The 27,854-nt window shown below is 37.0% G+C and overlaps 2 protein-coding genes across 3 annotated transcripts in view; one reads left to right on the top strand and one right to left on the bottom strand.

Moving 5' to 3' along the window:
- Positions 1 to 6,733, bottom strand: part of PIGF (phosphatidylinositol glycan anchor biosynthesis class F) — a 36,267-nt gene extending 29,534 nt beyond the window's left edge. Inside the window, exons 1-4 of one of the 2 annotated variants that reach the window (XM_081592025.1) lie at positions 6,344 to 6,733; positions 4,308 to 4,556; positions 3,073 to 3,164; positions 1,732 to 1,848 (exon numbers count right to left, since the gene is read on the bottom strand). In XM_081592025.1, the coding sequence (XP_081448151.1) occupies positions 1,732 to 1,848; positions 3,073 to 3,164; positions 4,308 to 4,556; positions 6,344 to 6,355 (470 nt within the window). In that variant the 5' untranslated portion in view covers positions 6,356 to 6,733. The remainder of the gene's footprint in view (positions 1 to 1,731; positions 1,849 to 3,072; positions 3,165 to 4,307; positions 4,557 to 6,343) is intronic. The other variant, XM_081592026.1, reaches the window with a different exon arrangement.
- A 203-nt stretch (positions 6,734 to 6,936) lies between these two features.
- On the top strand, positions 6,937 to 17,230 carry CRIPT (CXXC repeat containing interactor of PDZ3 domain). The gene is made up of 5 exons (XM_081592028.1): positions 6,937 to 7,016; positions 9,194 to 9,259; positions 12,988 to 13,042; positions 16,212 to 16,315; positions 16,641 to 17,230. The coding sequence occupies exons 1-5, from the start codon at positions 7,001 to 7,003 to the stop codon at positions 16,703 to 16,705; spliced, it is 306 nt and encodes a 101-aa protein (XP_081448154.1). The 5' UTR covers positions 6,937 to 7,000; the 3' UTR covers positions 16,706 to 17,230.
- Positions 17,231 to 27,854: the final 10,624 nt, after the last annotated feature.

The following is a 27,854-nucleotide window of genomic DNA, read 5'->3' as shown; positions in this document are numbered from 1 at the left end:
TCATTTTTATTAAGTTCCTACTTTTTTAATGAATCCACCTGCCGATGCAAGAGACACGGGTTCAGTCCCAGGACTGAGAAGATCCCCTGGAGGAGGGCATGGCAACTCACTCCAGTATTCTTGCCTGGAGAATCCCCATGGATAGAGGAGCCTGGTGGACTACAGTCCATGGGGTTGCAAAGAGTCAGACACAACTGAGCACATGTGCACATGCTCTTCTGAATACTGAATATCTTTTATGATGTGTTACTGACGAGGTTTCTGGGTGTTGCACCTCAATCTCATTTTCTTCACAAGCTCTGTGTTTCTTACTGCTTAGTTTTGTATAATGCAAGGATTTTTAGATATGCATATGCCATCACATAGCAGAACTGACTGTACAATCAGATAACGGTATCACTCTAAATGCACCATCAGTGCTATCATCAGAAACTGAAATCAAAGCTGGATAAGTCATCAATCCAAACCAATAAGATTTCAACTGATTTTCACTGTTTAAAATTTTCAAACTAAAATGCTAAAAGAAATCAATGCTATTTGGAATACTATGGTAATGATGTGGGAAAAGGTATTCAACGGTGATACACTTTTGTTTTCTAGAGACTTTATGAACACTAGAAGATGGTCCCAAAGGGGAACAAACAGTATGCATTTCAAAAGGAAAAAGTCAGTAATGTATGGAGTCTAGCTACACAGCAAGTATCTGCTCTACTTGGGCTGTTCTCTTCCAAATCACACAAAAATACCATGTTCATTTCAGTTTCTATGATTTCACTCATTCCTCTAGCACGCAGTGTCTCCTCTTTCCCCTTAGTCTCACCAAGTCTCTTACTCCTGATCCAAGTCTTTCATAGATATCCCTATTTCAGCTTACTCTTCAGGGATCTTCTCCACTACCGAGTTCCTAAAACTTTACTGTTCACACAAATTTAGTCTTATGTTTTTGCTCGTCTTATCCCTGCCCCTCGAATATCCAAGCCCCTCAGGGAGAGAATCACAGCTGATTCAGACTCCACAAACTCTGTACAAACTCTAAACAGAGTTAAAGGCTCAAGAAGTTTCTGCTGCTGGATGATAAATAGGACAAAATCATGGGTACCAACTAACTTCTAGTTTTCTTAGTTATGACTCAACCATTTCTGATACAAGTAATTTCAACACTTTTTAAGAAGCTAAAACTTTAACTTAGTGATGCTGAAAATACATATAGCTACTAAGGGAATAAAATCCTCTAAAACCTGCACTTGGATGTCTCACCACAAAAGAGGCTGAACAAGAAACTCTGGTTGTTAACACTAAACATTTTTTGCTAATGAACACCAATTCTACATTATAAGATGTACGGAAGCAATTTTATCTGCAGCAATTTTATCACAGTGACAAGGTATCCCCGAGGAGTGTTTCCAAAGTTTTCTTTCGGTAGCAGTTTTCTTTTTCACACAAAAGACTAAGCGAAATTCTACCATATGGGAAAAAAAAAAAAGCAGAGCTGATCGTGCTCAAGTGGAGGGAGAGGCCTATAGTTCTGCCTGCTGGGTCCCCCTCAAGTGCACACAACCCTTCCCTGGTCCCAGTCCCCAACTGCAGTGGGCCTGGAAGGCATCTCTGAGAACCATCCAGGGCTGAGAAACAGTTGCCCTGAATAGAAAAGTACCCCGTTAGTTTTTTAATACTAACTAGTTAGTTTTTTTAATGCTTCAAACATCTCTAGAATATAAAATTAAAACTTACCCATTTCTACTGAAAATTCTCAGCCAGGCTTTAAAGTTTGGTCCTAACAAACATAAACAAGGTACAGTGGTGAAAGCGGACAAAATAACTGCAAGTGAAAATGTTTCCAATGCCAACCTAGAAAAAAGGAAACCTTCATAAACTTTTTAAGAAGTGTTACACATGTACACATACATGTGTCATTTTTACTTAAACAGATTTAATAATATAAACCTAAGGTCTTACCAAATGATGACTATAAAAAATGTTACTAATGAAATGCAAACTATAAAAAACAATCTAGCAGATTTCTGGCTCTAACTGTAGAGTTCAGAAGTGTTAAATGCCCTGTGAGACTGAAACTGTCCATTGCAAGAAAACCCACTTCTAGATCATTAACTTTTTCCTCAATAGTCTCTGGAACTTTCTATGCAACCAGTGGTTCGATTTAGCTTATATTGGAACCATGTGAAGAACTAGTAAACTAGTTTCTGACTAAGGGCTGAGAATTTGCATTTTGATAAAATGCTGATGCTGTTGGATTTACAACCACACTTGGAGAACCACTGCTCCAGGCATCCACTCTACTCTAAATGGATTAGACAGAAAACTACCATTTCCTGTTACAAAGGTCTTGTCCCTCCTCTAGAAAATAACTGCCTATTAACTTATTGTGTGTACATATAACCAGACACACTCACATACACACACAAATATATACACACACAGCTATGTGTGTGTGTGTGTATTACATCACTCATTTCACCATGATCATTTATCACTACTAAGCTGAACTTTTTTCAACTACTGTGCGCATAAGACACATTCATGAATCTGTCTTTCACTAATTTAAAATTTTTCAGTTTAGAAAAGGTATTCAGTCAAATTTTACCTTTCAACTATAAACATTAGCTTATTATGTAATTAAATACAGCAATCTACTGACTTTTAAAAAAACAAACTCTTTTCGAGCAGTTTAGAATCACATTTACTAGGGACTGATATGCTGTTTATAGCTAATTTATATTTATCATTATAATCAGTTTCCTTAGAGGTTCTAAGGAATTATGATTACCAGTATCATACACTTACTGGTATAGGACAATTTCTCATGTACCTTCCTCCTCAGGCAACTGGGTAACAGAAGGCTAGGTAACAGGAGCATTTAGTGAATTAAGTTATTTCACTGTCTTTAAAAAAACAAAAACACTGGCAAGGAAGGGCAATGATGTCAGTATCCTTCCGTGATTCATTAACTGAACATACCATTTTTTTTCTCTAATCACCAACAGAATCAGCATTTGGTTTTACCAATGAATGTTCTCAAATATAATTGGCTGAAGGTACACATTTCAGACTTACTCTATTAGTGGTGCTCCATACAGAACAAAAATAACATGAAAGAAGAAACAAGACATAAGCAAGTAGATACAGCATTTCAAAAATCTGGTTACCTAAAAAAAGAAATGAACAATTTAAAGAGTCAAGAGAGTGCCTGAAGGACAGCAGATACTTTGAATTTTATCTACAAATACAACTTGGTCCCACATTGAGTGGTACAGGGGACTATTCTTTGGATTTGCTCCTGAAGTCAGATCACATATGCTTTGCACAGCACTTTTAAAAAGCCTAAAAGACGAGAATCGACCCCCATATTCCACACACCTAACCAACAGCAGAGTCAGAAAACATTTTTGTTCCTCTGCTATGTACTGAATTATGCTATTAAGCAGTATTTATGAAATATTTACCAATAAGAGTGCTAGGATACACACAAAAAAACACAAATACAGTCCTTATTGTGTGATAATGTTACACGTGAAATATCTACAGAAAATAACAACTATAATAAATCTTTTTCATTTTAAAACAAAATTCCGAGAAAAACTGGACAAAAAATTACAATATTAAATAATTCCCCAAATCATATTTATGTTACTATAAAAAAGACCTGCATGTTTGAAAATCAGTGTGTGGGACCTACTGGACTTTAAGAAGCTCTAAGGCTAAAACACACATTGAGTTTCTTATATCAAAGGGCAGTGAACATGTTTTAAATTACCTAATAGCATATGTATAGTACTGAATAATGTTCAGTGAGGAGTTTTCAAATAATAGTTGTGTTACACTGTAATAAACATTCCAGAAAATAGATTCCAATATCTGAAACTTCAACTACTATTTAGTCAAGGAAGGCCATGTTTGAAACAAGAGCTACCAAGGTGGCTTATTTTATAATGTCTAAAAAACCCAGTGTCTTTCAGAAATGCAAAAGATGCATGAAAATAAACCGAAATGTCTTATAAGGTTTAAAGGTGCAATTGCTACATGTTTTTATCTTCATCATGTTTTATGTTGACATAAAACATGACTATATAGGTTCACAATACTATGATATCCGATGAACTCATGGCAAGAATCTATCAAACATCATGGACAATCTTTCAGCAAGCAATACACTACTGATTTTGGGGGGAAAATATCAGCTTCTTTATTCACTGTAAATAGCCTAATAAGTGCTTGACTAATACTTTATCCTTCCAGTAAAAGAAAAATTACCTACATCTAAAAATCATTTACCAAGAAATAAGCCTTACCTTGTATGATAATGAACTTCTTTTAGAAGATACATTTGGTTTCACTACTAAATACAATACTAAATTGACGGCAGTTACAGAAACAGAACAGATGCATAACCATGTCAAGTGTGTCTCCAATATTGAGAAGTTCTCCAAGAAGAATGATGGAATGAAGATGCTTAGGATAATTGAAAATATGCATAAAAGATGGGAATGCAGTAGTTTCTTGATGTCAGTATCTTTCATGGTGTTTTCTTGAGTGGCTATCTAATGAAAAACAAATTAAGAAAAGAGCATAGACAATAATGACTTTTTGCATTGTCCTAAATGCTTCAACGTCTAAAAATAAGCCATGAACCAAAGTCAGTTTTCTATGGGCAAAAATGTCTAAGTGCTAGAATACAGGGAGATGCATATGTGGAAATATATATGTAGACTAATATGGTACAAATTGTTCTCACAGCCTAAAAAAGGACACATTAATTTCTTAAATATTTGTGTTTAGTTTCTGCAACATGGTCATGTGCTAGGACTATTTAAGCAATCCATTGTATTTTTCCTTTCCTTTTTTTCTTTGCCAAAATCAGAGGTGAAAACAAAGGGCATAGGTTAATAACTTGCCCTGCTGGAATTATAAGCTATGCATTCTAGGAACCCCATAATACACTTCAAATGGACTGTTGGCATTTTTTATCATTACTGACCTTTGTCTAACATCACAGTAGTTCACATTTTCTAGCAAATACCAAGTAACACCAGGTACACACTGGAATACTCAAATGGTGGCCAGTGTTATCAAGGGCCTTCAAAGAACCTTATGCTAAACCAAGGAATCCCAGTGCTGCAAAAATACCAAAATGGCAATGTCTGTTACAGATGCCCGATTCCAACCAAAAGCAGGGTATGAATGAAAGGAAGAAAAATATTTACTTTCTTTCTATAAAACACATATTTGATATATATACATATTTACAAATTACCTAACAGAGAGCTTATACATGGTATGGACTGATGTTAAGTAAGGAGTTTATTAAAGTAATAGTCCACAGGTTACACTGAGGTGAACAGTCCAGAAAAAATTATATATACATACATATAGATATGGACAATGTGCTCATTCACGCATTCGTGTCCAATTCTTTGCGACCCCACAAACTGTAGCCTGCCAGGCTCCTCTGTCCAAGGGATTGTTCCGGCCAGAATCGAACTCAGGTTCCTGAGTTTCCTGCTTTGCAGGCAGATTCTTTACCACTGTGGAGAAGGAAATGGCAACCCACTCCAGTATTCTTGCCCAGAAAATCCCACGGATAGAGGAGCCTGGAGGGCTATAGTCCACAGGGTCGCAGAGAGTCGAACAGGACTGAGCGACTGAGCACTCTACCTACCACTGATCCACCAGGGAAGCCTATATATATATATATATTTTATAGACACACACACAGGGCACCCACTAGGGCAAAAGGGTGAATCCACACCTTATCCCAACATTCTCATTAATTCACACTATACTTTTCAAAGGCAAATATTAATATTCTACTGATAAGGAAACAGGCTAAAACAGATTAAGAAATACTCCAAGGTCTCAAGCTCTCAAGTGCTAAAGCCATTTCAAAACCTAGCCTCGCTGATATATACGCACCAAGGGGTCGAGAAGAGAATAAATGGCAAGAAAGGAAACGTTTCTCACAGGTGCTATGCTCAGCTGAGGGGCGGGGAGAGAAATCTAGAATATATTCTCTCAATAGACAACCCTTCAGATATTTTTCTGGGCCACCCTCAGAATCCCAACTGACAGAGCAGATCTGGACCTAAGACCGTGAGCGGCACCCAAACTCAGATGGCTTGTGGAAGGAGTGAATGAATAAAGAGTTGGCCCAGTGCTGCCCTCCTGAGAAACCCGCCCTGGTCAGCCGAGGACGACTCTGGTCAGGTGCCCTCTCGGGTGGCCAGGAACCCGGCATCCGCAGTCAGACCTGACCCGGGCCCTCAAGCCTTGCAGAGGTAGAGAAGGCCCTTTTGAGCGACTCCTAGAGGAGCCTTGGCGGGACATTAACCTGCAGCTTCATCCCAAACTGTATCGCTCTGGACTCTGCCTAAGCCTGCCTCAGCCGATCGGAGTGTGGGCAGCGAGGGACGAGCTGAGAAGCATAATCAAAGAATGCAGACTTGGAAACCAAGAGAAACGGAGGGACAGACACAGAAAGATGTATCCGAAAGAGACCAGTCCATCAGGGCAGCCCTTGGGTAACGCCGGAAGGGCGGCGCTCGAGCGGCAGGCAGGCGCCAATTGGCCGGGGACAGATTTCCGGCCAGTTGGCGAAAGTGGCTTGCAGTCTCGGGAGGCTCGCGTGCGGGGGCGTTCGGCTGGGCTTACCTATCTCTCCCGCCCGCGAAAGGGAAAGGAAGGTTACTACCTCCCACCATCAGGTGCCACTCACTGCCCTGAGCCTCACGCAGGCGCAGCCTGTGGGGCGGAGACCCAAGGCCTCACAGCCAATCGCAAAAGTGGAGGGGCGGACCAAGAAGGCAGCCCCGCCTTCTCGCTCGCGTTTATTCCTCCTTCAGCTTCCCAGGTGCAGGATAGGCGGGGCGAAGGGCGGTGGGGCCGGAAGTGGGTTTTAGTAACCCGGAAGGGGAGTTCTTTCCTGGCTGTGGTGTTGATATCTTCCAGCTGCTGCTTGTTCTGCGGCTGAGGGTATCGTCGCGAAAGGATGGTGTGCGAAAAATGTGAGTTAAGGAGACTTTTCTCCGGGAGAAAGAGGCTGGGAGACTCGGGAGATTTGCCCTTTCTTTGTTTTTTCTTCGGCCACAGGCCTCTGATTCTAGTCTCTGTCCTCTGTCTTGCTATTTGACCATTCCTGCCCCTCCCCAATGACCATATAGTCCTGTATCTGTTGGATTCGGGGTGGTCTGAGTTTTGCCCCGTTTTGTCTATTTCGGTTGCTTCCCCTCGACCCCGGCTATCATCCTGTACTGCTTCTTGACAGGCTCCCTCGCTTCACAGACCCTCAAGGTTGGAATGGATCTTAAAAATCACTCCCACAACATCTGGAGTTGCTGGATTTAGCAAATAAAAGTACCGGACGCCCAGTTAAATTTGAATTTCAGGTAAACAACGAATAACTTTTAGTGTGAATATGTCCTATGCAGTATTTGAGATTTGGCCCTGTTTGCTGCTCCTTACTACTATTAAGTGCTTTGTCGTAAAGCACTCACTTTTACATTCTTTACTGAAAAAGTATTCTTTGTTTATCTGAAATTTAAATCTCACTGGGTGTCCTGTACTTTATCTAACAAGCCTAAATCAGGATCCTACCCAATGGTTTAAGTGTTCTTTGCATGAATGCCTAGAGTACTGAGGCACGGAGCTAGGATAATCTTACCATCTTCAAAGAAGTCTCTGTAGTTTTCACTGGCTTTTAGAGAAGTCTTTCCTCCTTATGGACTTCCCTGATGGCTCAGAATCTATAGAATCTGCCTGCAGTGCAGGTGGACCCAGGTTCCTTCCCGGGGTCTGGAAGATCACCTGGAGAAGGGAATGGCAACCCACTCCTGTATTCTTGCCTGGAGAATTCCATGGACGGAGCAGCCTGGCAGGTTACAGTCCATGAGGTCGCAAAGAGTCAGACACAACTGAGCAACTAACACTTTCCTCCTTATAGCTGCCATTCAGTGACTCTAATGCTAACCCTTGGGAGTTCTAGAAAATATGATTTTTTGACTTCACAAACTGGTTATAGGTTTAAAAAGAGCTGTCATATCCTCAAATACCTTTTTCCTACCGTTAGGTATGTCTGACTCTTCTGTAAAAAAGATTCAGGTCCTCATATCGTGATAATTAACATGATCCATTTTGTTTATATCCCCATAGTATATAAAACTTTGAACACAGACGCCCATGAGTTTGAATCAGAGTTTTTATATTAGGTGAAAGAATGACCGTGGATGGTTTCTTTATTAAATTCTCAGAGTACAGAAAATAATTTGGTGTTTTTATATTTGGTGCCTGGCATTCGGGAGGACACTCCACAATAAAGCCTCAGCTTACGTTTTAAACTTCATTTTCAATAACCCTTATTTTCTTCACTTCAGCCAAACCAAACTATTTTGTATGCCTGTATGTACATACCCTGAGTTTTCCATGCCTTTCCCCAGGATGTGTCCTTTATCCAGGTTACCTTCATCCTCTTTTCTCCTCTCTCTTACCAGTCCCATTGCCGCTAACCCTCTCTATTGCCTTCCCCACAAAGGTTTCCTGGATTTCCCTGATCAAGGTTATTTTTTCTTCCATGGGATTTGTCCTAATACTACAGTTCTGAATTGTTATACTGTTTATTTTCCAGCTTATATTTCAGTTGAAAAGTTCTTAACTTTTGGGGGTGGTTCTCTGAGCCCTTTGAGAATGTGATGAAAGCTATGGACTTAATGTAGTCTACTTAAAAATGAATATACAAAAAGTTTGTGTACGGTTTCGTCTTATTCATATATCATCTGTGGCCTACCTGTAAGACTCAGACTAAGGACTACTGTTAGGGAAATCAGTGTGCTATAAACTCCTTGAAATCTAATTCATTTTACTTTTCTCTGTACTTTGTACAATGGCCTATACATCAGAGATGCTTAGTAAATATTTATGGAATGAATAGATTTATCGGATTTGTTTATACATGTGCAGAGGAAGCCTATTGTAAGCCATTCTGTTATCGACAAATTTGACTTGAGAGTCAGTTATCCATTGCCCACAGTTAATATCTTAAATCTCAGTTCAGTGGCCCTGACCCCAACATTAACAGGCTTGTACATATTATGACTGGTGATACCATTGTGAACTTTAGGTACAGTGTAGTGTATTTGTTAGATAGTAAACACTAATCCCCCTTGTTTTTACTATCTTTTTATAACAGGTGAAAAGAAACTTGGTACTGTTATCACTCCAGATACATGGAAAGATGGTGCAAGGAATACCACAGGTATTTTTCCTTTTAGAACATAGATATTGAATCAGATACTTCCTGTGAATAATGTTTTCATTTTCACATTATTTGTAAAATGAAATATTGTTATATGTACAACATACTTCGTTTATTAAACATTAAAGAATACTAGATCTCCCAACAATTTAATATATTCTTCTATTTCGTTCTTTCAGTGACATGTCAGGGTTCCTGATTTGGTAGAAAGGAAATAGCTAAATAATTAAATGAATTTTAAGCAACGAGTGCATCATAGTATTAATAATTGATTTGATTAAGTTAAGTAGGGTTAGTATTGAAAGCCCCTTTTCCTCACCTGATTTTTATATTCCTGAACAAATTATTTAAATGTTTTCACTGTCATAATCATTAAATACAGGGAGGATTTTTTCAGAGGGAACAAAAAGAAATATTTTCACTATTCAATGTCACTGGCACTAAAGTAGTGCCATCTGGATTTTACATTAGATAAGAGTAAATATAGACCCATTCCCAAATTCCTACATTGAGTCTGAGGAATAAGATGATTGCTTTTTTTCCACCACCACACCTTGTCCCCCATCCCCATCCATGCTGTGAAGCTTGCAGGATCATAGTTCCCTGATTAGGGATCGAATCCACCCCCTTGGTAGTAAAAGTGCAGAGTCTTAACCATGGACTGCCAGGGAATTCTTACAATGATTGCCTTTTATCGAAATTTTATTCTCCTAGTAAAAAATTGTTTTATTTTTAAGTAGTGTCTTTAAAACTTGGCTTTTAAATGAAGATTTTTGAAAATGTTGATATAGGCTAGTCTACCTGGAATGTTAGGTCCGTGAATCAAGGCAAACTGGAAGTGGTCAGACAGGAGATGGCAAGAGTGAATATCAACATTTTATGAATCAATGAACTAAAATGGACTGGAATGGATGAATTTAACTCAGATGACCATCATATCTACTACTGTGGGTAAGAATCCCTTACAAGAAATGGAGTAACCATCATATTCAACAAAAGAGTCCAAAATGCAATACTTGGACACAATCTCAAAAACGACAGAATGATCTCTGTTCGTTTCCAAGGCAAACCATTCAGTATCACAGTAATCCAGATCTGTGCCCCAACCAGTAATGCTGAAGAAGCTGAAGTTGAACGGTTCTATGAAGACCTACAAGACCTTATAGAACTAACACCCAAAAAAGATGTCCTTTTCATTATAGGGGACTGGAATGCAAAAGTAGGAAGTCAAGAAACACCTGGAGTAACAGGCAAATTTGGCCTTGGGGTACAAAACAAAGCAGGTCAAAGGTTAACAGTTTTGCCAAGAGAACACACTGGTCATAGCAAACACCCTCTTCCAACAATACAAGAGAAGACTCTAAACATGGACATCACCAGATGGTCAATACCGAAATCAGATTGATTATATTCTTTGTAGCCAAAGATGGAGAAGCCCTATACAGTCATCAAAAACAAGACTGGGAGCTTGTTTGGCTCGGATGGCTCAGATCATGAACCCTTTATTGCCAAATTCAGAGTTTAAATTGAAGAAAGTAGGGAAAACCACTAGACCATTCAGGTATGACCTAACTCAAAACCCTATACAGTGGAAGTGACAAATAGATTCAAGGGATTAGATCCGATACACAGAATGCCTTCAGAACTATGGACAGAGGTTCGTGACATTGTATGGGAGGCAGTGATCAAGACCAACCCCAAGAAAAATGCAAAAAGGCAAAATGGCTGTCTGAGGAGGCCTTACAAATAGCTGAGAAAAGAAGAGAAGCTAAAGGCAAAGGAGAAACGGAAAGATATATACCCATTTGAATGCAGAGTTCCAAAGAATAGCAAGGAGAGATAAGAAAGCCTTCCTCAGTGATCAATACAAAGAAGTAGAGGAAAACAATAGAATGAGAAAGACTAGAGATCTCTTCAAGAAAATTAGAGATACCAAGGGAACATTTCAAGCCAAGATGGGCACAATAAAGGACAGAAATGGTATGGACCTAACAGAAGCAGAAGATATTAAGAAGAGGTGGCAAGAATACACAGAAGAACTGTACAAAAAAGATATTCAGGACCCAGATAACCACGATGGTGTGATCACTCACCTAGAGCCAGACATCCTGGAATGCAAAGTGATGTGGGCCTTAGAAAGCATCACTATGAACAAAGCTAGTGGAGGTGATGGAATTCCAGTTGAGCTATTTCAAATCCTGAAAGATGATGCTGTGAAAGTGCTGCACTCAATATGCCAGCAAATTTGGAAAATGCAGTAGTGGCCACAGGGCTGGAAAAGATCAGTTTTCATTCCAGTGACAAAGAAAGGCAATGCCAAAGAATGTTCAAACTACTGCACAATTGGACTCATCTCACACGCTAGCAAAGTAATGCCCCAAATCCTCCAAGTCAGTCTTCAGCAGTATGTGAACCATGAACTTCCAAATGTTCAAGCTAGTTTTAGAAAAGGCAGAGGAACCAGAGATCAAATTACCAGCATCTGTTGGATCATTGAAAAGGCAAGAGAGTTCCAGAAAAACATCTACTTCTGCTTTATTGACTACGCCAAAGCCTTTGACTGTGTGGATCACAACAAACTGGAAAATTCTGAAAGAGATGGGAATACCAGACCACCTGACCTACCTCTTGAGAAATCTGTATGTAGGTCAGGAAGCAACGGTTAAAACTGGACATGAAACAACAGACTGGTTCCAAATCAGAAAAGGAGTACGTCAAGGCTGTGTATTGTCACCCTGCTTTTTAACTCATATGCAGAGTACATCATGAGAAACACTGGGCTGGATGCAGCACAAGGTGAAATCAAGACTGCTGGGAGAAATATCAATAACCTAAGATATGCAGATGACACCACCTTTATGGCGAAAACTGAAGAAGAACTAGAGAGCCTCTTAATGAAAGCGAAAGAGGAGAGTGAAAAATTTGGCTTAAAACTCAACATTCAGAAAACTAAGATAATGGCATCCAGTCCCATCACTTCATGGGAAATAGATGGAGAAACAATGGAAACAGTGAGAGACTTTATTTTGGGGGGCTCCAAAATCACTGCAGATGGTGAGTGCAGCTATGAAATTAAAAATGCTTACTCCTTGGAAGAAAAGTTATGACCAACCTAGACAGCATATTAAAAAGCAGAGACGTTGCTTTGCTGACAAAGGTCTGTCTAGTCAAAGCTATGGTTTTTCCAGTAGTCATGTATGGATGTGAGAGTTGGACTATAAAGAAAGCTGAGCACGGAAGAATAGACGCTTTTGAACTGTGGTGTTGGAGAAGACTCTTGAGAGTCCCCTGGACTGCAAGGAGATCCAACGAGTCCATCCTAAAGGAAATCAGTCCTGAATATTCATTGGATGGACAGATGCTGAAGCTGAAACTCCAATACTTTGGCCACCTGATGCGAAGAACTGAGGCATTTGCAAAGACCCTGCTGCTGGGAAAGATTGAAGGCAGGAGGAGAAGGGGATGACAGAGGATGAGAAAGTTAGATGGCATCACTGACTTGATGGACTTGAGTTTGAGTAGGCTCTGGGAGTTGGTGATAGAGAAGGAAGCCTGGCATGCTGCAGTCCATGGGGTTGCAATGAGTCGGACATGACTGAGCAACTGAACTGAACTGATTGGTTAGAAGTCAAAAAATGAGCTTTCTAATTGTTAAATGTTGCATGGCTATGTTATTATGTGAAATGTATAGAAATATCCCACTAAAGTGTGTGTATATTTCAATGCAGAAAGTGGTGGAAGAAAGCTGAACGAAAATAAGGCTTTGACCTCAAAAAAAGCAAGGTAAAAGAGCATCTGTAAAGCAGTCATAAATTTCCATTGTTTTTAATATTAAGTGTATTAGAGTGAATTTGTTTTGCCTCATTCTGTTGTAATAAAGCATAGACTTAGGTACTTCCCAGGGTGTATAACCAAGCTATCTGTTACATCCTATTAGTTTCACCCTGTTCTTTTCACTGTATCAATATATGAAGATATTATATATTATTTTTATAATTTGACCAGAAAACAGTACTTATATTTTCTAGTTGTTTGTTTTTCTATGAATCACAGGCAGCAGACAAATGTGCACAGATCATGAGCTCTAAAGTCAGACATAAATTTGAATCTAGACTTTGTTACTATCTAGTTCTATAACCTTAAGCAAATCAAAACAGTTCCTTAACTTTCCTGAACATTGCTTTTTTACCGAGGAATGGGGATAAAAATGTCTCCCACCATAAAAATTTTTGACACCATGCTCTACTATATTCAGTTTTAAAAGCTCCATAAATTCTTCCAGCTGACATCCATTTTCTTGCTTCCTTTTATAGCAGAAGTTTTCAAAAGCCCTATCTAGAGGTACTTTCTCGGTGTCCTTAAGTTCTATTCACTCCTTCAGCCACTGTAGTCAGGCCTCCATCTCTACCACACTCGTAAACCTACTCATGTCAAGATCACACATGATCTTTGAAACTGTTGGCTACTTCTCAGTTCTTACCTTTCTTAACCTTTCAACAGCGTGCTGTCTCTCTCTCTTTTTTTTTTTTGCAACCATTTATTCTCTTGGCTTTGAGATACCACATTCTTCATTCCTCTTAACTCACTAACTGTTCCTTCTCAATCCACTGCTTCTAGACTCAATCCTAGACTTTTTTTTTTCCCCATTTATAAGTTTGCTATCTCTCCTCAAGTGACTAGTCCAACACCTTTAAATTCAAACTGTATGTTAATGACTTCCACATGTATATCTCGTCCTGACTTTTCTGAACTCCAGACATATATCCAGTTGCCTCCTTGACTTTTCTAATTTGATGTTTGACCGGCAAGCTCTTTTTTTTCAGTCTAATCATAGTCTTCTCATCATGGCTCTGGGGTTCAGTCTGCTTGTACAAATCAAAATTCCTCACTGATTTCTTCATTTCATTCACTTCCCGTATCCATTAGCGAGTTGTTTGGCTCGACTACCAAAAAGTAACCTGAATCCACCTTCTTCTGTTCATCTCACTGCTATTACCCTCTTCTAAACCATGATTATTATTTCTTATTGAATACTGTAATAAGTTCTGTCTCCCTGTTTCCTCTCTGATTCCCTATACTTCATTCTCATAATAATCAGAGTGGTTCCTTAAAGGATATGTAACTCCTTTGCTCAAAACTGTCCATTGGGTTTCTTTTTACATTGAATAAAATCCAGGCCCTGTACCATGTTCTCACAGGGTCCTTTATGGTCTGGCCCCTCCTACCTCTGTGACTTCCCATTGAGCCAACTCTTGAATCAGATTTGCCAAGCCCACTCTCATTGGAAGAGGTTTTACTTACTGTGCCCTCTTCCTAGAACTCATCCCTAAGAGCTCACATAACTGGCTCCTTCTGGTTACTTGAGTCTGGTTACTTGAAATGTCATTTCTTCAGAGACAGTCCCTAACCAGCATCTAAACTAATGTCTTCCTTCCTTCCTTCCCCTCCTGTCCACCACAGTATCCTCTTTGAATTTTCTCTACAACAGGTATTACTATCTTAAAAGTGTGGTTGTCTCCTTAATTACTGTCTCTCTTCTCACAGATGTCAACTGGATGAAAACAGAAGCTTTGTCAAGTTCATCTTTGGCTTTTAATAATAAAGCTTCTAATACGTAAAGTGCCTTACACATAAAGATGTTTATTAAATAATGAGTATAAAATAGCATAATAGACTTAAACTTCAGTGCATTGTCTCATTGTGTATTGTTGACTGACCTATTGATGTCTTCTAAGATCATTCAGTTATTATTGACCAAGTTGTTCCTTTTACAGAGCATACAGTTTTAGGTCCTTCTAGTTCCTTTATGCTCCCAAACTTACTTCAGTATCATTGATAAGTAGCTATTACTTTTGGGTATTTTAAATGTCTCACTTTGGGAAGTATACATAAGATTTCTGAGATATTAAAATGTACGTTTTAGAAAAATACATAATTCTAAGAAAAAGTAATCTCTAGACTTGTAGATCCAAACAAATTGAGCTTGTTATTCAAAGGAAGAATCAGGTTCACTCTTAACTTCCCTTGTGGGAAGTAAAGTGACATTCTTTTGGATTTAGAAAAATTAACCTTTGAAAATTAGCTATTGTATTGTACCCAAGAAAAGAAACCAGATCTGGACAGTGTTGGTATTCAGTAAATGAGTTCAGTTACAAAAAGTTATTGCCAATTTGATGGGAAGTATTTCCTCTAAAATTATTTTGCACTCCAGTTACAGTAAGGTGACATTTTCATTTAATAGAAACTTTTTATCCAAAGAAGTTTACATCAGTTAATTGAAAATATCAGTTAAACTAGGCAATCATGAAGAGATATGCATACCTTATTTTAACTCAGAGCCCATAACTGTACATATATTTCACCAATCATTTTACATTGAGACAAGACTTTTTGAATATGAGTCTACTTTATCATTTGCCTTATATAAATCAGAACCAGAATATATATTTTCAGTATCTTTAAAGTAGCTCAAGAACTGACACTTTTCAAGTGCCAAGTCCTTCAAAGCATTTAGACTTTTTTTCTCAGTTTTTAAGTTTTCTTACCCATGACTAATGCTGTAACAGTTTTAATGATTCACTCTTTTCTGGTCATCCTAAAGTATTCACTTAGTTTTTAATAGAATCAGTTACTTTTTTTGTACTCTTCATTTCATGAGTTTCCATAATATTTAATTATATCACATGAATAGATTGACAAATACAACTATTATAAACAGGTTTGGGATTAAGTACAGATGACTCTTTATAAGCATGCAGCTTACATGGAAGGGGCAGAAGTGTGCAGGTATGTTAAGAGAGTAGCCAGTTAGAAGAGTGCTGTGCCTATCAATTGTAGAGTTTTATAGAGGGACCAGAAAGCCTAGATTAATCACATTTGTTCCTTAAGTGAGGTTATTTAAGAGTATTTCTATTGTATTGTACATTTTTCTTTCTTTAAAAAAAATCTCTAGATTTGATCCATATGGAAAGAATAAGTTCTCCACTTGCAGAATTTGTAAAAGTTCTGTCCACCAACCGGGTTCTCATTATTGCCAGGGCTGTGCCTACAAAAAGGGTAAGTATCTCTTAATACCACTTTTCTATTCATATCAAATGTACTTCTTTTGATACTGATTTGGATAACACAGTAAAAGAATAGCCCTTCATAAATCTTATTTGTCAGATAAATGCTCTTTTTTCTAAGGCAAAATATACAGAACTTGTCATAGTTAAAAGTTTATACGTTTTCTCTTTTCTGATGCTGGTGTTGTTTTTTTTTTTTTTACCTTCAACGACTTAAATAAACCAAATCATTGGTATTAGTTAAATATTCGATTGGTATAATTAGTTGTTAACATTTGATTGCTTACATGAGTTTTCTGTTTGTTTGTTTGTTTTAGGCATCTGCGCTATGTGTGGAAAAAAGGTTTTGGATACCAAAAACTACAAGCAAACGTCTGTTTAGATGTATTGAAGTTTCTGGTTTTCTGTATGATTTTACTTTTTGCTTTGAATTTTCAAGGCATAACTTAGATGTTCAAGTTACAAAATAACATGTCTTAAGACAAGTAAACCAGGGAAGTAGACTGGTGTTCTTTCTTTTGCTGTCAAGAAGTTGAGCAGCAATGTAACTAGTTTTCTGCCTTAAGCTTTTATTTTCTTTACAAACATCTTATTTAACTGGAGTAAGTAACAAATTAACAAAAATATTTTCCTAGTTCTGTATGCACTTTTTAATTTATCATTACTCATATAATTTTTATTCTTTTTCCCTCTACATTATAGATATTGCAAAAGTAAGAAGGAAGTTATTGATATATGGCTTTGAATTTGGCATTCAGACTTGTAATTCTTCCCTCATTCCCTGTTGGTTGTGTAGTTTTAGGATCAGCAGTTCCTTAATTAATTGCAGCATCATAGGGTATTTAAATATCTGAGCCCATTATTGTTAAATAGTTCCTTAAATAAATTAGCCCAGACCCAAATTAAACGAAAGTTGTTTTTATGTTATTTTTTATTCATTTGTGAAGCCAAAGTGCCAATACCTTTCATATGAGAACAGGAACTCAAGGGACAACCCACATATGTCCAAAAAAATACACTGGATTTCAGAAAAAACACATATCACCTTGAATTCAGACCATAATGAAAGCCAGAAGAACAGTGTGCATCCATAATGATGTATAGTGAATGAATCACCATTCTTTGGGAAAGTACTTTGAAGCAGACACCAAACATTTTTTTAACCTCTTCTTTTCCCTCCCCCACCAAAAATAAATAGACAAAGCAAACATTTTGACTCTTTTTTTTGATATATATATAATATAGACTGCTAAAAGACTGCTTTGAGGTTTCTTTTTTTTAAACTATAGTTGATTTACAGTGTTGTGTTAATTTTTGCAGTGTACAACAGAATGATTCAGTTATACATATATATACATTGTTTTTTAAATTCTTTGCCATTATGGTATATCACAAGATATTGAATACAGTTCCCTGTGCTATGCAGTAAGACCCTGTTGTTTATCCATTCTGTGCATCTGCTAACTCCTAACTCCCAATCCATCTCCCCAACCTCACAGCCCCCTTGGCAGTCACAAGGCTGTTCTCTTTGTCTGTGAGTCTGTTTCTGTTTCTTAGATAGGTTCGTTTGTGCCATATTTTAGATTCTGCCTTTAAGTGAAATCATATGGTGTCTGTCTTTCTGACCTCACTTAGTACAGTAATTTCTAAGGCCATCATGTTAATTGGACATTATTTCATTCTTTTTATGGCTGAGTAATATTCCATTGTATGTTGTCAGTCTTTTTGAATTATAGTTTTGTCTGAATATATGCCCAGGAGTTGGATTACTGGATCATTATGTTAGTTCAGTTTTTAGTTTTTTGAGGAACCTTCATACTGTTTTCCATAGTGACTGTACCAACTCATATTCCTACAAACAGTGTAGGCGGGTTCCCTTTTCTCCACACCCTCTCCAGCGTTTGTTTGTAGACTTTTTAATGATAGCCTTTCTGACTGGTGTGAGGTGGTTCTTCATTGTAGTTTTGATTTGCTTTTCTCCAATAATTAGTGACGTTGAGCATCTTCTCATGTGCCTATTGGCCATCTATATGTCTTCTTTGGAGAAGTGTCTAGGTCTTCTGCCCATTTTTTGATTGGGTTGTTTGGGTTTTGTTGTTGAATTATATGAACTGTTTGTGTGTTTTGGAAATTAAGCACTTGTCAGTCACATCATTTGTAAATGTTTTCTCATATTTTCTCACAGTCTGTAGGTTCTTTTCATTTTGTATATGATTTCTTTTGTTATACAAAAGCTCATAAGTTTGATTAGGTCTGATTGGTTTATTTTTGCTTTTGTTTCTATTGCTTTGGTAGATTGACCTAAGAAGCATTGATATGATTTATTTCAGAGAATGTTTTGCCTGCATTCTCTTTTAGGAGTTTTATGGTATCAGTATCACATCTTATACTTAAGTGTTTAAGCCATTTTGAGTTTATTTTTGTGTATGGTGAGAGGGTCTGTTCTATGTGATCTAACTTCATTGATTCACATGCAGCTGTCCAGCTTTCCCTAACACTACTTGCTGAAGAGATTGTCTTTTTTCCATTGTGTATTTTTGCCTTCTTTGTTGAAGATTAATTGACCATAAGTGTGTGGGTTTTATTTCTGGGCTGTCTGTTCACTTTCAGGTTTCAGATAAAGCCTTTTCTTTTGCTGCCTTTAGAGGTACAGGACTTCTGCTTTTGAAACAAGCTTGAACTCTGGGAGGCCAAAAAAAGTATTCCCCATTGCCAAGTGCAGTATAAATACGTATCACTATAAAATGGTAGACTAGATACGATGATGATACACATGGTATAGATACCACATTTTTATTTGTTTTAAAATTACTGTGGAAAGTATTTTTTAATTTTATCTATAAGGTTTTTCCCCCTAGGATACGTTCTTATTCTTACCCAGAAAGATCACAATGATAATGAAAAATATAATAACAGTAGCTCTGAGGGCAAGAAGTATTTTCTCATGCTTTAATTTGGGATTTTAAACTAAAATCAACACAAGGGACCCATAATAGGACCTGGTTAAGAGAGTGACCCAGATCCATTAAAAGCTGCATTGGCCAACTGGGAAAGTACATTTTGGGGTGTGGTTTTCCACAACTCATATTTCTTATTCATGCCTGACTAGCCTTCTACTGTAAATGATCCAATGGCCAGACTCAGGTTGTCCTGTGAAGATATTTGTCAGTGTTATACCTCAGAGAAGTATAAGTGTTATAAACCTTCATAATGTTGAAATAACAATGTGACTGCTGTAAGTTGAATAGAAGTTATTAAAAGAGGAAGAAAGTCCCAAAATAAAACATAAACATATAACTTTTTTTAATTAAAAAATAGAAAATGTAACATTAAGATGACAGGATTAATATCGTATCTAGCCTGTATCAAGTTAAATAACATTAAAGTCTCAGATTGTATTTAATGTATGTATGTCAAAACAAATACCAACAGAACACTTCTTAAGTACTTTCACTCATTAAAATATTTAGCCATCAAAATAATACAAGATTTACGTATTTGTGCAGAAGTTTATGTATACAAATAGAAAACATCTGAAAGCCACTGATACAGTTTTTCTTTGTGGAGTAGAACTAAGGGTTGAGAAAAGAGAGACTTAACCCTTTACAGCCTCATGCCAACTACCTAGTACTTTTTAGCTTCTAATTCCTTTACCTAGGGGAGCAGGAGAGTACTAATAATTTTAGTATCCTAGAAATATATATTTACATGCATAGATACATATTTATTTTTTGAGAATTTCAAGCAGAAGAAATATGTGCATTGTTCTGAACTTCAGCTTGTTAATGTTTCTCCTATGTGCTTTACCACTTTCTGTCTTACACATTTTTTTGACTACATGATGAATACATTGCAGACATCATACCCTTTAATACTACATATGTACTTCATAAGAACAAGCATGTGAAGTATGGTTATCAAATTCAGGAATTTAACATCAATATTTTCATCTAATGTATAGTCCTTGTTCCAGTTCCATTTGTTGTCCCATTGGTAAATTTTTTTACAGCAATAGGGTCTAACCCAGGATCATACGTTAGATTATCATGACTCTAATCTGGACCAGTTCTTCAGCCTTTCTTTGTCTTTTGTAATATTTGTTTGGAGAATACAGGACAGTTAAAGTATAGATTACCCTTCAGTTTGGGTGTTTCTGATTCTTCCTTGTGGTTAGATTGGATGATGCAGTGTGGGCTGAAATACTATGTATGATGTGTCCTCCCGGTGTCACATCCAGGCTCTCAGAACATCCCCTCGCCTCTTATTGGTGATGTTAATTTCATCACTTGAGTAAGATGTTGTCCAGTTTCTCCACTGTATAGTTAGTTCCTGTTTTAAGTTTTGCAGTTAGTAGATAATTTGTGAGGAGGAACTTTGAGACCCGGTTGATTGATGTTCTATTCCTTGTCAAACCTTCCCCTCCTAGATTTAGCATCTTTTGATAATTCTTGTCTGATTAAATTTTTACTGTGATGTTTACAAAATTGTGGTTTTTCTAACATTATTCTTTTTATATTAATTAGTTGTCATACTACTCTAAAGAAAAGATTTCCCTTTATTTATCATGAGTGTAGAATACTTTTTTTCTGACCACTTGAATATTACTTACAGGTGATTCCTCTTTATCCCAAATAACTTAAATGTGTATTCTCTAAGAATAAGGATATTTTCTTATATAACCACAGCATAATTATCAAAATCAGAAAATTAGCATTAATACAGAATCTAATGTTTTCCACATTTCACTGGTTGTTCCAGTAATGGCTGGGGAGAGGGGCAGGAGTGAATTGGCCCAGGATTCAATCCAGAATAACACATTCCATTTAGTTATCAAGTCTCTAGTCTCCTTCAGTCTGGAGCAGTTCTTCAGTCTGTCTCAGAAACATCAAGGGCGTGAAAAACATAGACTACTTATGTATATGAAGTGTCCCTTAATTTGAGATTTTCCGCTGTTTGTTTATGATTAAATTGAGCTTATGTCTTTTTGGCAAGAATATCATAGAAATGACACTGTGTCCTTTTCAGTGCATCAAATCATGATATTGGTTGTTCCATCATAAGCTGTTCATTTTGATCACTTATTTTTGGTGATATCTGCTAGATTTTTCCACTGTAAAGTTTCTAATTTTTTTCTTTTAAGTTAGCAAGCATTTTATGGGGAGATACTTTGAGACTGTAAATATTCTGTTTCTCAGCAAACTTTCATACACTAAGTTTAGCATCCAGTGATGCTTCTTGGCTGAATTGTTACTCTAATGGCTGCCAAATGATGGTTTTCCAGTTCTGTCATTCCCCCACATTTATTAGTTGGCATTCTACTATAAAGAAAAGATTCCTTTTCTCACTTCTTTTAGTATGAACTCATAAATTCCTCAGAGAAGGCGATGGCACCCCACTCCAGTACTCTTGCCTGGAAAATCCCATGGACAGAGAATCCTGGTAGGCTGCAGTCCATGGGGTCGCTCAGAGTCGGACACGACTGAGCAACTTCACTTTCACTTTTCACTTTCATGCATTGGAGAAGGAAATGGCAACCCACTCCAGTGTTCTTGCCTGGAGAATCCCAGGGACGAGGGAGCCTGGTAGGCTGCTGTCTATTGGGTCGCACAGAGTCGGACACAACTGCAGCGACTTAGCAGCAGCAGCAGCATAAATTCCTATTTTATTCACCTGTTACTCTCATTTGTTTTAATGTCAAGTTGTTCCATATTTGGTCAGTGGGAGACTTTTTAGGCTGGCTTCTGAGTCTTTTTGATATGTTTTTATCATTCTTTGAGAAATTTCTTACTCTCCAGCACAAAATGTTCCAAGTTTATCTTGTTTTCCCTTCACCCATCCCTGGAATCAGCCGTTTTTCCAAAGATCCTTAGTTTCTTTTAGTGGACAATGGTGTTTAGAAACTAAGATCTAGACCTGCTGGCTTGTCATTGCTTATAGCGCCCTTCAGCAGAAAGAACTAAGAAACATTTATTAGAAATCACCAGTTTCTCTAATACCCTCAATTCCAAACTAACCCCACAGGGTTCTTTCTTGCCTTTACCCATTTGATATTTGTATCTTCTTCCACAATGAAAACCTGGGTCTCCAGCATCATTACTGCAGAACTCTGAATTGTTTAATACTGCTCATGTATTTCGGAGAAGGCAATGGCACCCCACTCCAGTATTCTTGCCTGGAGAATCCCAGGGACAGAGGAGCCTGGTGGGCTGCCATCTATGGGGTTGCACAGAGTTGGACACAACTGAAGCAACTTAGCAGCAGCAGCAGCTCATATATTTTGCAATTAAAAATAGTTTTAAGTTTCTTAAAAATCTAAGTAAGCCAACAGGAGAATGATACATATGAATGTCGTTCATCAGTCTGTTAGTGCAGGAAAAAAGCTTGGGAACTTTTGTGCTTATGCTGCCTCCCAGATAAATTTGGTAAGTGAATAACTGGTACTAAATGCTTGTTTTGATTCAGCTAACATTTATTGAATCTATACTATGTTCTCATTCCTAATCAGACTACTTTTATTGGCTCCAAGTTTTTTGCCCATAACCATCAACAAGAATGTGATAAACAACCCATCAATTAATATAGTATTATAAAAGTAAGGTACAAAGAAAATATATTAAATAGTAACTAAAGAGACACTTTCAAAAACAGCAATTCTAGCAAAAATAAGGAATTAGACTAAGGTGATACTCAGAGAATGGAAATGAACGGACAGATTCGAATGACCTGTTAAAGATTTGACTGCCTTGTTGACTAATGAGGAAATGAGGAAGTTGAGTTATAGTGGGTCTCCTTTATATGTTCTAATAGTAAGTTCCTCCACCAGAGGGCAATGGTGTTCTTTCTTGGTTTTTAATTTTCCATCATGCCAAAAGATTTGCAGATTTAGATGTACAGATCAAATAGATGGATTTAAGTCTCCAACAACATAGTGAAAAGATAGCCAAAAAAACTTAGTCATACAATAAAAATCCTAGAAAATATTTATTTACATATATACATATTCATATAAGTATATAAAATTTCTGTGTATATATCAACTGGCAGGAAATAATGATGATTCTTAGAGCCCAGAAACGAAGAAAAAGAAGTCCAAAATGTACATTAGTACCAAAGCCTGTGCTTGCCTTAAAAGAATTATCTTCCAATCTGTCAGTGTCTAAAACCTGCTTAAAGCATCATGTGCACAGAAGACAAAGCCCTGGACTTGAGCAAGGTGGGAAGGTTAGATCAGACATGGGTGCATAAAGCCTGGATCCCTACAAGGCAGGTTTTCAGTGGATTTACTATAAAACCCCACTTAAAAAAGCAGTGGGAATATGTTTTTATCCTAGCCTTAGCCTTGGGAAGACATGGGGAAGAAAATTAAAATCTCTCCTTAAGAACAGATAGAATGAGATAAACATTTTTAGGCAATCAGGTGAGTTTAAACAACCAAATCCTCAGTAGAGGACATTCCAAAAGGCATATTGCAGGAAGAAGAAACTGAGTTCAAAAATTAATGAAATACAAGAAAGAATGGTCAGTTCCAGAAAATGATAAATATGCAGGTAAGTATAAACAAACATTGATTATGAAACATGTTAACATGTAGTTTGTGGAGTTAATAACTAAAATAATGGAAAATAATAAAATAGTTGATCAGATTAAGTACTCAAGAAGAAAAAGATATTGACAAACTTTCAACTTGGTTAAGTTAAAAAATACATTTTAAAGCAATACATGTTAAAATTTCTTAACAATGAATAAAATAAAGAGCATATTTTCCAAACTGAGGTATATGGAGTAAGGGAAAATATATCAATCTAAAAGAAGTCAAAAAAGGAGAGTGTGAGGAAAAGACATTTAGAGAACAGAAGGGACAAAGTAATATGGAGGAAATAAATTCAAATGTATCTCTAACACAAATGATGTGGATATACTAAATTTTCCAGTTAGAGGAAACAAATTCTGTCACATTTCTTTTAAAGTTCCAGCCATATGCTGAATGTGCATTTATAATAAAAGGATGGGAAAGTATACCAGGCAAATATTAATTAAAAGAAAACTGATGTGGCTGTATTAATATGGAGAAAGTAAGTCTTAAGGTCAGAACCATTACTAGAGGAAAAAAAGACCATTACATACTGATAAAAGGTTCAAGTTTCCGAGAAGATAAAAACAAGTCTTGGTTATATACTGCTAATAGCTTCAAAATATATAAAGGGAAAATTGACAAAACTGTTGTAGTGAAAGATTTTACATACTTCTTGCACTAATTGATCAAACAGCTGAAATAAAAAAATTTCAGTAAGATTTGAACAATACAATTAATAACTTGATCTAATGGACACAGAAAATATCATCTCATTAACTGAATAATATGCATTGTTAAGCATACAACAGTTATCAAAAAATCATACTAAGCCATAAGACAGATGTCAACAATTTTCAGAAATTTGGTATCAGAAAGACCAACCTCTAATCATACACAGGTTAGAAATCAACAACAGAAAGATAATTTCTTTTTAGAGTGTGTATAGTCGGCCCTCTATCCTTGGGTTCTGCATCCACAAATTCAACCAACCATGGATTGAAAATATTCCCCCCAAAATTTGCAGAAAGGTCTGAAAAGCAAAACTTAGATTTGCCATGTGCTGGCAACTATTTAGACAGCATTTACACTGTATTTACAACTATTTACATAGTATTATAGGCATTATAAGTAATCTGGAGGTGATTCAAAGTATATGGTAGGAAAGATGTACATAGTTTATATGGGAATACTATACCATTTGATAAAGCGACTTGAACATCTGCAAATTGTGGTGTATGGAGGGTGGTCCTGAAAACAGTCCCCTGAAGATATGGAGGGACAACTGTATTTGGATAAAACATGCTTCTAAATAACTGAGTCCAAACAATCATAGTTGAATTAGAATTCACTTAAGATCAAATAATGAAATAATTTATCAAAACTTGTGGGATACAACTAAAGTGGAATTCAGAGGGTTGTATGATATTAGAGCTTAATTCTAGATACAGCAAAGAAAAAGGATACTGTGGACATGTCAGTATATTTGAAAAATAAGATGAAATGTATATTTTCCTATAAAAATAATAATGATTGAAATTGACAAGAATAAATTTAAAAACCTGAAAGATCCTATAGTCACTAAAGAAATTTTATCAGGAATCAAACATAAGAATGAGATAGTTTTGCAGGTGAATTATACCAAAATTCTAATAAGTGATTCCAAACTTAAACCTTTCAAAAGAGAAAAAGTGGGACTACTGAACTCACTTTATAATGCTAGTATAACCTTGTTACCCAAATCAGGCAAGTACTGTAAAGAAAAGAAAATTACAGAGCATTATCAGTCATGAGAAAAGATGGAAAATATTAGAAAACTAATTGCTCAGTTCTTAACAGTTGATAATATTTTGTGACCAATGCAGGTTTATCCCAGAAATGCAAGATTGGCCAACATTTTAAAAAATCTATTAATTACCCACATTAACAAATAAATGAAAAAAAATACTATATGATCATTATTGGTAAAATCCAACAAACAATGAAAACTAGAATGGAAATTCTTAACCTCCTAAAAGGTAACATCAAAGTCCATAGCAAACATGTCAAGTGTTAAATGTATCACCTTTAAAACTAGTAACAAGACAAGAATGCCTACTCTTACCACTTCTTTATTAAAGTATTTCTTTTTATTTGCACTTCCCTGGTGGCTCAAATGGTAAAGAATCTGCCTTTTTATTTATTTGGCTGTTGTGGGTCTTAGTTGCACCACATGTGATCTAGTTCCCTGACCAAGGATCAAACCCAGGCCCCCTGTGTTGCGAGTGCAGCCTTTACCACTGGGCCACCAAGGAAGTCCCTCACCATTTTTGTTCACATTGTACTAGAGATTCTAGCCAGTGCAGTAAAACAAGACAAAGAGGAAAAAAGTATAGAGGTCAGAAGGAAAAAACAAAACTAATTGTTTGCAGTATTTCAGTGTGTTGTGGCTCCCCAAAGAATCCCCAATAAATTACTATACTGAATAGTTTATGCAATTTATTGCTAAGGAGATCAGTATACAAAAGCAGAATGCATTTAAGCATACCAGCAAAAACTAAATGTAATTTGAAAATATATAAATAGAAACTATATAAAAATATAACAAAAGGTGTCCAAGTCCTTTTGGAGAAAGTTATAAAATTTATTGAATAAGACAGAACTCAGCAAGCTGATCATAAAGTGTATATGGAAGAGCAAAGGGCCAAAAGATACTTTTAATGATTAATAAGTTGGGAGGGACTTGATGTACCAAATAGCAAAGTTTATTATAAAACTGAATTATTAGGACAGTATTATACCAGCACAAAGACAGAAACAGAGCAACTAAGAGTAGATGAATACGTGTGTGGAAAGGTGGCATATGACGCAAGTGGCATTATAAATCAGTGGGGAAATTCTTCAGTAAATTAAAACTGGATCCTTGTAGACAAAAGTCAGATCCAGGACTTAGATGTGAAAGGCAGTCCTGTTGTCCAATATCAGAAAACAGTTTTCTAGACTTGTCTGGATTCCTAATTGTTTGGTCCCTGGTAGTCCATCATGGTCATAAGTGGGGGGCAAGTGTGGTTTTGTAGTTTTTTTCTTCCTGTAGTCTCTGTTTCCTCCATGTTGCTTTTATCTGTTTGCTTAGGTCTCTGTTCTTGTTTTCCTCAAGTGTCTGGTCTTTTTTCCTTTCTTGAGGAGACTATTGGAAACTCTGCTCGTGTTGGTAGAAGTTGACCATGAGTTTCATGTAAGGCAGAGGTTATCAGCAGTAACACTACTGATGTTTTAGATTGGGTAATCGTTTGTTGTGCGAGGCTTTTCTTGTGCATTGTAGGATATTTTAGCAGCATCCCTAACCTCTACCCTTTAGATGCTAGAATCCCCCACCCCACCAAGTTTTGTGAAAATAAAAATTGTCTCCAGACTTTGCCATACGTGTCTTAATTTTAGAATCACTGATTTGCGGTGATCTATCTAAGGCATTTGCAAAAGGACTCCTAAAGTCAGTATATTTAGATACTTCTTTTTGAGATGGTCATATTCTGCACAGATTAGTCCTCCAGTTTCTCTTGGCTGAAAGATAAAGTGGCAGAAGAAGCAGGAAGTCTTAGTATTCAATATACATGCATCCACTTATTTTTCTTGTTTTAAGTACCACCCACCCTCAACCATGACTGGTTTTCCTCCAACCAGAATCCGTCTGTTTTCCCATCTCTGAAGCCTAAACCTCTAGACTTTGGCCAGAGTGTGGGAGGGGTGATCAACCAGTGATGTGGAGTATGGGAAGAGGAGAAATCCAGGAAGCTACCTGATCCTCAAACAACCTTAATTCAACCAGTCTTCCTTATTTCAACACCCCATTTAACCCCTCTTCCGGAGATGCCATCAATCCTTGAGTTTTTTGAGGATTCTAGAGTCCAGTAGTCATGTATGGATGTGACAGTTGGACCATAAAGAAAACTGAGGGCCAAAGAATTGATGCTTTTGAACTGTG

Source organism: Giraffa tippelskirchi, chromosome 4 (genome assembly GCF_054371585.1).
Source record: "Giraffa tippelskirchi isolate mGirTip1 chromosome 4, T2T-mGirTip1v1.2.pri, whole genome shotgun sequence".
Lineage (NCBI taxonomy): Eukaryota > Metazoa > Chordata > Mammalia > Artiodactyla > Giraffidae > Giraffa > Giraffa tippelskirchi.
This window is presented reverse-complemented; position numbering and strand designations above follow the sequence as displayed.